The following is a 10,223-nucleotide window of genomic DNA, read 5'->3' as shown; positions in this document are numbered from 1 at the left end:
TAGCATCACTCGATCGTGACGCAAATGTATAGGGATAATGACCTAATCATTACCGGTCCGTAGATACCAAATTCGTCATGGTACGAAGATATTTTGTGATGCGAGGGTTGGACCTCGATACCTGTGAAACCGCGGGGTCCGGATTTGCAGTACCACAGTGTGCGCGGGATTTTGTTTCTTAACTCTTAGATGTGAATTTTCACATTTAAATTGAGGGGTTCTTGGGGTTTCCCCTCCCTGCCAGCACCAGCGATTGTTGTAAATTGTATTTGATATACACGCTAATTTTGTTTGAGCGCCAATTTTTCCTGTATACTTAATACCCTTTGGCTGTTGTGTATAACTTCACGTCCCCCACTCCAACATCTGTGTGTGTATGGTAAATTCCAGGATGTCTTGATGTATTCTTTACCCAACCTTTCATATTTGCCTGCTGGTATGTGTTTTTAGGCAATACTGAAAATGGAAAATTGTAAAAGGCAGAGTGATTTTACCATGTATTATCCACTCAGTAACTGGTTTCTCTGCCACTGTGAATGGTAATCTTTCCAGTTTTTCAATGCTCAGCACAGTGTAGTCTGCTCCCCTCTGTGCCAGTTTGATCTGTTTATCAGTGAGATTGAATTCTGAAAACAGTGACGTAGTATTAATGAAACGCCAAGGCATATAGCCTGCATGCAGGTTTTGTAGCGTCCAGCCTAATAGCATGATAGAACGTAATTGAGACTGACCATGTTGCAGCCATGTGTTTGGCCAACCATCTGGTCCGTGTTGCAGTAGTGTGTCAGCTGACTGATATCCTTGCAACTGAATGTGCTGCACTCTTGGGTTGATATGGGCTTGGTTTTGTGGAAGGGGATTTTGTGGGGACTTGCCCAGGCCTATCAATTTTGGTCATGATAACTCAGGTTGCAATGGCCGGTCAGGTGGCCCATCCGGAGGCGGTAGAAACATTCTCTAAGGTCTGGCTGCAGCCAATCTTCCTGACCTCTGCCGCCACAACTGGGCAGGAACCCTCTGGGGTTCCGAGGTGGAGTCCCTTTCAAGACTGTTGCCATGTGCATGCTTGCAGCCAATGCAGCCGGCGTCAGTTTGTGGGGACCCGGCTTTGTGACATTTTTCAGGGCTTTCTCCTGGTTCTGGCCCTTCCTAGTGGTCCATTGTGAGGGAGGCATGTGTGGTGGCCAGCCCCACTCTGGCTCTAGGACTCTTCCCATATGGCTGGTGGGGGCGCTTCCTTGGGGTGGTGTATCATTTGCAATTGTCACTTGCTTGAGCACCGTGTTTGTCAAGAGGTAGGGGACTTTGGGTGCGGGGGACGCATGGCTTAGTGCCGGGCAACCTTGTCTGTGCCACTTCCTCATGCAAGGAGATTCCAGAGTGGCAACAGTGGCAGTACTTAGTAATCCCAAGGGTACGCAAGGTCTGTTTGTCACTGCCATTGCCGTATGCTCCTTGGGCTGGCTCCCTACCGAGCTTCAGGGGACTCAGTGGGCATGCAAGATTTGAGGTCCTGGAACTCTTGCTCCTTGTCCTGGAACTCTTGCTTCTTGTGCACCTTACTGGTTAACAATGTTTTTCTCCTGTTGGCGGTTTCCACTATGAGGTGGTGTACATGGCATACCCACCGCAGAGTGAATTTGCATGGCTCAAAGAAATTTCCCATACGTTCCAGGACAGTCCCTGCAAAGGAGGTCAAACTGGCCGGAGCCATCCTGGTGGGTGTCCATGTGGCGTGGCAACGTCTCTGTCACTGGTTGGTACTTTGAGGGGGGAGCTCCAGGGGAAGATCAGGCTATAATCCAATTCTCAGCAAATTGAGTGGACATTTTCAGTTTGGTCATTCGGTCTCGTCCTAAGATATTAGTTGGGGATGAAGGAAAGTACAACAACTATTCCCTCACCCTTTTCCCCCTTATCTCCAGCTTGAAGGGTTCTGTGAAGGGGATCCCTGCCACTGTGCCCGAGACCCCCTGTATGGTTGTAGCATTCTTTGATAGGGGACCGTCCCCTCCCATAGGCACGACCTCATCACCCCTATGTCTAGTAAAAAGCTGTAAGGTGTCCTATTTATCAGCATCATGACCACTGGGTCCTCCTCAGGGCAGCCTGGGGTGGACAGTAGCCACGGTGTGTCTTTAGTTGTCCTGTCGGCCTCTGGTGTGATTATTCCTGCATCCTCACCCTTAGTGTCGAAGACTAGTGTGTTCTTCCTCGTTATCGCTAGCAGTGTTATTTTTTACACTCGCTATTAGGTTCCTGACTGTATGCTAAAGGCTGCGGTTGTGGGGTCGAGCTTTGGTTAATTCTAGCACTGAGCTTGGTGTGGTTGGGATTGTCGAGGGTAGTTGCTCTCGCACCATTACATATGTTGTATGTAATAAACCTGCAGCAATTTTTCCCAAACCTAACACTTGTGTCTGTGTGTTATTTGCGGGTTTGGGCATTGTGGGGCGGGGATTCTGGTGGCCCTGATGTGGCTATGCGCTTGCCCGAGGCCACGCAGTGGCCATAAAGAGGGTGGTCTCCTAGTCACAGAGGGCTGCCCCGCCCCTGGATGACTAGCATCTCCTCTCCCGGGCAGTCTCCCCAGGTGGGAGGAGGCAGGACGTTGGGTTTCCCTGGCATGCGCTGGAATAGCTTGCTTTATCGGCTCCGGGAAGCCCTTGCCTTGACAGGACCCCCTCCCCAGCACTTGATAATCCACTTGGGTGGCAATGACCTTACAAACCTGGGGAGATCTACTTTGCTGCAAAAGATGAAGACTGACTTGGGGATCATCTGTGGGTTTATGCGCGAATGCGAGGTCTGGTGGTCTGAAATAGTGTATTATTTGGTAAAGGTCTATAGTCAAGTGACAACACAAATGTAAAGAACCACAGATAATATGATTACCAACATATACTAACAGTTAAACTCACCACTCACCAAGTTATAAGCGTTATTTTGTATATATTTATTTTATCCTGAGAATATACGTTTTCATTTTTTTGATTTTTTTGAGATTATTCATTGTATACAAATATATCTTTTACATAGAATTATTAATAGTACATAAACATTAAAAGCCATAAGACAAACATATGACAGAACAAGTGATTAATGCAATATGGCAAGGTAGGTCACAACGCGCGTTTCGGCTGGCTAGCCTTCTTCAGGTGGCCATATATTGCACTAAATTGGGTTGCAGAAAAGACTACACGTCCTTTTAGGGTTGAGTATAAAATTGATGTCTTAAGGGATATTGTTCCGTCCGCACGACATTACATGATAAGTTAAAGTGGCAAATTCCTTGAAGATATTTCTTCTTTTATAAAAATTAAGGCTGAGTAACAGGCTTTATGATAGTCCCGTTTTATAGCATGTTTGCTGAGTTAAATATTCAGAGAGCAATCATAGAGAGCAGGATCAGCTGTGCAGCGAAGGTACAAAAGCGCATAGATACATATGTGGATGGGTTCCTAATCGGCTCGTGAGTCGTACTTCCGAGAGTCAGAGGTCATGGGCGGTGAATTTTACTTGTAATCGTTGCTTCAAATGGAAACAGCTGGCTATGGCTCTCGTGGAGGTGGTGGACGGCGTATCTCTCACCAGCGAGGGACGTGTGAAATAGTGCCCAGGAGATCCTGGCGGGGTGCTAAGTCTAGCGAGGCAATTAAGAAGTCTAGGAAGCGTATCAATGGGGCCATGAAGAGGTTCACTCAACGTAGAGGTCTGGGCTTCATCAAACATGACATGATTCAAGATAAAGTCAAAGGCTATTTTGAGGCGGATGGGGTTCACCTTACTCCCGTTGGCTTAGACCTCTTCCTCCTTGATTTAAAAGAAGCACTCATGAGCAAGGGTTGCAGGTAGCGAAGGTAGCAATGGTGGGGGGCCCGTGCGGCAGCGGGTACCACCGCATGGGCTGTGGCGGAGTTACTGGGCGATCCGGAAGAAGAGAGGTGCAAACGATGTACTTCAGCGGGCACATAGGGGTGCCAGAGCCTAACGTCATACCTCATGGGAGGTGCAGGAATTCGTGTTGGCGCCCCAGTCGTCCTTCGGGCGGTTGTGGGCCTGTGCAACCGGGGGTTTGCCAAGTCACGCCCCGCAATCGGCGTGTCATTATAATTATGGTAATTGTGCAGCAGTTGGGTGGTTCGCCACTGTGCTGTTTGGCTCAACAGGCGGGCAGGTGGCGAGAATGCGGCCTGCCCTTGGATCGCCCGTAAGTTAACCCACCATCATTACATATGTTGTATGTAATAAACCTGCAGCAATTTTTCCCAAACCTAACACTTGTGTTTGTGTGTTATTTACGGGTTTGGGCATCACGGGGGCGGGGGTTCTGGTGGCCCTGATGTGACTATGTGCCTGACAATCCCTTGTGAATCTAAACCACCCCATCGCCCTGTAAAAAATAAAACCATGTGGGTGTTCGGGGAGGACCTGTCCAGCCATGCTTCGGGTGTCCCTGCGTGGCTCTTTAATGAGTGACGTCACATGTGCAGGCTGTGCTGGGTATTCAGACTGCGCGTGGAGGCACCAGGGCAGCCTGCTGCTAGCAGTGCCTGTTTATCTGCGTGGATGGTATGTAATGGCTGCTCCCAGACTCCCTTGCATTGGCACGTGCTTGAGAATTCAGACTGCACCAGGGCAGCCTGCTGCTCGCAGTGCCCGTGTACCTGCGTGGAGGGGTATGCAACGGGGAGTCGCTTCCACTGCCATGTGCTTGGGTATTCAGACTGCAGTGTCTGTTTCTGAACGGACGGGTATGTATTCAGGCTGCAGTGCCTGTTTCCTGCGTGGACTGGTGTGCAGTGCCTGCTTCCAGAGTCTTTGCATTGACTTGTGCTTGGGTATGCAGACTGCAGTGCCTGTTTCCTGCAGTGCCTGCTTCCGGAGTCCTTGCATTGACATGTGCTTGGCTGGCTGCGGCTGAGGCTTGCGTGCTGGGGATGCAGAAGGGGGGGGGGGGGCTGGGATTAAGGCCCCGTCTATTTCTGCTCTGACAGGCACAGCCCTCCATGCCTGCACAGCCTGCTGGAGGGAGGGGGCGGGGCCCGTGACGTCACGGCCCTTTAAGCCGGCCGGCAGCAGCTGCAGGAGGCTCGTCCGCCGGTTCACCTGCTGCAGCCGGGGGGGCCTGGGGGGGCACCGGCCGGAAGCGGCGGCAGCGGCGGCTGGAGGGGAGCGGAGCCCGGCACAGGGTGTGGAGGAGGAGCCGGAGCAGGCACCCCCGGGGCGGCTGGAGGTGCAGCTGGTGCTGACCCAGGGCACTGTTGGAGGTGTGCACAGTACTGGACCAGGGCACTGCAGGACCACATCACCCCGGGCGGCAAGAGCTGGACCTGGGCACTGCAGCGGCCACATCCCCCGGGGCGGCTGGAGGTGCAGTTGGTGCTGACACAGGGCACTGCAGCGGCCACATCCCACGGGCAGCTGGAGGAGAGCAGAGCCCGGGCACACTCAGTGGAGGAGCCGGACCAGGGCACTGACGGCTGGACCACATCACCCCGGGCAACTGGAGGACATGTGCCCGGCGCTGAGCCAGGGCACTGCTGGAGGTGTGCTCAGTACTGGACCCGGGCACTGCAGGAACACATCCTCCTGGGCGGCAAGGTGTGCTCAGTGCTACCCGAGGACGATACATAGCGCCCACCCCTGGGCTGCAGGCGCTGTAGGTGTTCTACGCGAGGACGATACATAGCGCCCACCCCTGGGCTGCAGGCGCTATAGGTGTTCTACGCGAGGACGATGCATAGCGCCCACTCTGGCATGCAGGCGCTGTAGGTGTGCTCACTGCTAGTCAAGGATCCGCAGACCCCCCCCCCCCCTCTTGAGAGCAGCTAGTGGTGCCCCCAGGGCTGGGCCAGGCACTGCAGGGACTCTACCGTCATAAGAGAGGAGCTCTACTGTCACCCCGTCACAATAGACACCCCGCGCTGCTGTCATAAGAGACCCCCCCCCCCCGCCGCCCCGCCTCCTCTTCAAGGCACAGCTCACACTCACACCCCCGCCCCTGGATTGCCCCACACTCATGCAGGGAGCAGGGGGGCTGGGCTGAGACCTGCCCCAGAGGGGTCCCCGTCCCACCCCGGGCTGGGGTCAGAGGTCGGCCTCAGGGGTCCAGTCCTGACCGAGGGTCCTGGGGGCGGACTCTGCCAGCGCTCCATCCGAATTAAAGGAATCTGCTGTCAACGCTGACGTCATAAAGTCCAGAGCATTCCTTCCTTCTCACGTCACGCGGTGACGTCAGGGGCTCGGTGAGCGCCAAGGACACTGCTCTCACTGGGCTATCCACGTCCAGCACCGCCACCCCCCCCCCCCCAGCTCTGCAGGACACCTTGGTCAAAGGTCGTCTGAAACACCTCGAGAAGGGCTGCTTGGTGAACCGCAGGCGCGGGAGAGCTGTCTCCTTTTCACCCCCGATTTGAGCTGCGTTTAATTTTTGGAGAATAACCCGGATTTTCCAATTCACCTTATTACATCTCATGTCTGTGGAAGGGAGCGCCCTGGCCTCTCCCCCACACCCCGGAGTCACTGAAAAGAGCAAGTTTTGTGGATCAGGGTGGGCTTACTGGAAATATTTCCTCTGACAAAACTGACACCTTCGATCTTGGATCATAATACAAGTGCAGTCCATGCAACCAAGCTCTAGAGACATCAACCCAAGTCTAGAGTCGCTCCCAAAAACTCCTGAGTCAACCCCACAGCGACCGAGTCTGAACCGAACCCTCTGTTAGCCCATTGACAGTCGAGCCAAGCCTTCAAGCCCCAAATTCATCCATCGACTATCAAACCAATCCTTCAAGCCCCAAATTCATCCATCGACTATCAAACCAATCCTTCAAGCCTCAAATTCATCCATTGACAGTCAAGTCAATCCTTCAAGCCTCAAATTCATCCATCGACTATCAAACCAATCCTTCAAGCCTCAAATTCATCCATTGACAGTCAAGCCAATCCTTCAAGCCTCAAATTCATCCATTGACAGTCAAGCCAATCCTTCAAGCCTCAAATTCATCCATTGACAGTCAAGCCAATCCTTCAAGCCTCAAATTCATCCATCGACTATCAAACCAATCCTTCAAGCCTCAAATTCATCCATCGACTATCAAACCAATCCTTCAAGCCTCAAATTCATCCATTGACAGTCAAGTCAATCCTTCAAGCCTCAAATTCATCCATTGACAGTCAAGCCAATCCTTCAAGCCTCAAATTCATCCATTGACAGTCAAGCCAATCCTTCAAGCCTCAAATTCATCCATTGACTATTAAACCAAGCCTTCAAGCCTCAAATTCACCCAGAGAACATTTAAGCAAATTTATCGAACTCTCAAATTCATCCATTGAGCATTCAAGCCAATCCTTCAAGCCTCGAATTCATCCATTGAACATTCAAGTCAATTCTTCCAGCTCTTAAATTTACCCAGTGAACATTTAAGCCAATTTATCAAACTCTCAAATTCCACCATTGACAGTAAAACCAATCCTTCAAGCCTCAAATTCATCCATTGACAGTCAAGTCAATCCTTCAAGCCTCAAATTCATCCATTAGCAGTCAAGTCAATTCTTCAAGCCTCAAATTCATCCATTGACAGTCAAGCCAATCCTTCAAGCCTCAAATTCATCCATTGAACATTCAAGCCAATTTTATCGAACTCTCAAATTCATCCATCACACTTTATTTATCAAACTCTTGAGATTAGCATTAAACTTTCACATTAATCCTCAATATTCCAGAGTTAAGCCATTTTACGAGTTGGTCTTCGGAGCTCCTGAGGCTTGCCACTATAGTCCTGAGTCACCCCGCTCATGTATTGCGCCTTCATCCAACTGTGAGTCCACAGAGCTCTGTTCGATCCATTGAGCACTAAAGTCAACCTGCAGAGCTCGAGTGAATCGCACAACCTCAACTCCATCCATTGAAATCCAACATTCATGCACTTAACTGCAGAGTAAATTCACTGAACTCCCTGCCAAGATGTTGTTTCGAAGGAAGTCTGTCCTCCTACGGCACACCGAGGTGCCCGCCTGCATGGCGGAGAACTTCATCCTGAGCGGCTACCGCATCCCTAACTGCAGCTTCGGCGAGTGCCTGGGCTCAGCCTTCCAGCCCACAAACGAGACGGGCAACTTCTGGACCCACTTTTTACCCCTCTTCGTCTTCGCCTTCTACTTCTTGGAGCTTTTCTGGCGGGAGGAGTCGGCGCCTGCCCTCGACCCCTTCTACTACCCCTTTTGGAGCTACTTCATTGGCGTCTGCGGCCTGCTGGTGGTCAGCAGCTTGGCCCACCTCTTCAATTCCATGTCCATAGTCGTTCGCGAGATCTGCTTCTTTGTTGACTATGGCACCATCAGTGCGTACACAGTGGGGTCATCTTTGGCCTACTTCTACTACATCAACCCACGCACGGGCGTGGCCAATAACGGCTCAATGCCGTGGCTAGACAATACACCGATGGATGAGTCCAAGGAGCTGGCCCCACCCTTAGATGCCTTTTTGTCATCAGCTGCCTGGTACCCAGCTTGGTTGCCACCAGTGGGCAGTGCCTTGGCCAGGGTTGGCTGGTGGTTCGAGGCACTTTATGTCCCCACAGCCTGTCTGCTGGCCGTGGTGTGCACCCTGGCTTGTTGCTGCTCCCGCCAGCAGTGGCCCCGCTATCGCTACGTCATCCGCACCGTGGTCTTCCTTCTGCCCTTCATGGTGGTTTCCACACCTGTTTTCTACAGGCTGTACACGGGTGCCTGTAGCAGCAGCCTAGGACTGTTCTTCACTCGCCATTGCCTCTGGTTGCTCGTCTCCGGGGTCTTCAACATCTGCAAGATACCGGAGCGCTTCCTGCCGGGCAAGTTCGACATCTGGGGACACAGCCACCAGTGGTTCCACTTATGCACCTTCATGAGCATCCTAGACGAGCTGCACATGATCAAGGAGGCGATGAAGGGGCTCGAAGGGGACCTGCCGCGACCGCCCACCTTCCTGGCCACCTTCGGGGTCATGCTGGTGCTGCTGCTTGGACTGGCCGCCATTGTCCTCTGGTTCGCCATGAAAGTCCGCGCCATGGAGCGCAAAGCCAAGACTCACTGAATGGAGGCACCAGCGGGCGCCATTTTCTGTGCCATCCTACAAGACGTTCTCTGCTCAAACGTAAGCTTGGTTTTCCAGCTCAGCTTGAGGCGTGGAGGGGAAGTGCTGTTGGACTTGGCGTTGTGGGAGCACTTAGATGATGTCATTGGAAAAGTACAGACTACAACTTAGTAACTAGCGATTACCTCATAGTAACCTGGGATCATGTGCACTTTAGTTACTTTTCTCAGTAGCACTTGTTGCATGGTGTGCTGGCACCGGGCAAGGAGGTGCCACCCGGCGACCACTCTGGGCATTTTTTGTTATTATTCTGAAATGGCACTTGTTGTTGGACCAGCTGCTACAATTAGTTTCAAAGAGAGGGGATTAAGACCAATCAATAAAATTAATATTGAAATGGAGACGATATGTGGTAAGCGAGACCCTTGCTGGTGGGGGGAGGCGAGCCCCCCGGGGTACGTGTAACAGGAACAAGATTTGGGTTCGCTCAGAAATGCATCCCATTTTCAGTCTTTATGGCAGATTGCAATTAGATTCATGGAGGGTTCAGATGCTTCCTATGATGTACTTATCTTGTGTTGGATGGAAGCTTGCAGTGCTGCTCCTGTGCTCTTCATGTTCTGTGTGTGAGGGAAGCTTGCACTGCTGCTGCCTGTGCTGTACATGTTCAATGTGTGAGGGAAGCTTGCACTGCTGCTCCTGTGCTCTTCATGTTCAATGTGTGAGGGAAGCTTGCACTGCTGCTGCCTGTGCTGTACCTGTTCTATGTGGGAGGGAAGCTTGCACTGCTGCTGCCTGTGCTGTACCTGTTCTATATGTGAGGGAAGCGTGAACTGCTGCTGCCTGTGCTCTTCCTGGTCTGTGTGTGAGGGAAGCTTGCACTGCTGCTGCCTGTGCTGTACCTGTGCTGTGTGTGAGGGAAGCTTCGCCGCTGCTGCCGGTGCTCTTCATGTTCTGTGTGTGAGGGAAGCTTGCACTGCTGCTGCCCGTGCTCTTCATGTTCTGTGTGTGAGGGAAGCTTGCACTGCTGCTGCCTGTGCTCTCCCTGTTCTGTGTGGGAGGGAAGCTTGCACTGCTGCTGCCCGTGCTTTCCATGTTCTGTGTGTGAGGGAAGCTTGCACTGCTGCTACCTGTGTTGTAAATGTTC

At 52.0% G+C, this 10,223-nt stretch overlaps 1 protein-coding gene across 1 annotated transcript; it reads left to right on the top strand.

The window, feature by feature from the left end:
* Positions 1 to 6,077: 6,077 nt before the first annotated feature.
* LOC147678745 (membrane progestin receptor epsilon-like) lies at positions 6,078 to 9,477 on the top strand. The gene has a single exon (XM_086946201.1). The coding sequence runs from the start codon at positions 7,970 to 7,972 to the stop codon at positions 9,074 to 9,076; it is 1,107 nt and encodes a 368-aa protein (XP_086802327.1). The 5' UTR covers positions 6,078 to 7,969; the 3' UTR covers positions 9,077 to 9,477.
* Positions 9,478 to 10,223: the final 746 nt, after the last annotated feature.

The sequence above is a fragment of the Lissotriton vulgaris genome, chromosome 12, assembly GCF_964263255.1.
Source record: "Lissotriton vulgaris chromosome 12, aLisVul1.2, whole genome shotgun sequence".
Classification (NCBI taxonomy): Eukaryota; Metazoa; Chordata; class Amphibia; order Caudata; family Salamandridae; genus Lissotriton; species Lissotriton vulgaris.
Note: the sequence above shows the minus strand (reverse complement) of the source record. Positions and strands in the feature narration are given on the sequence as shown.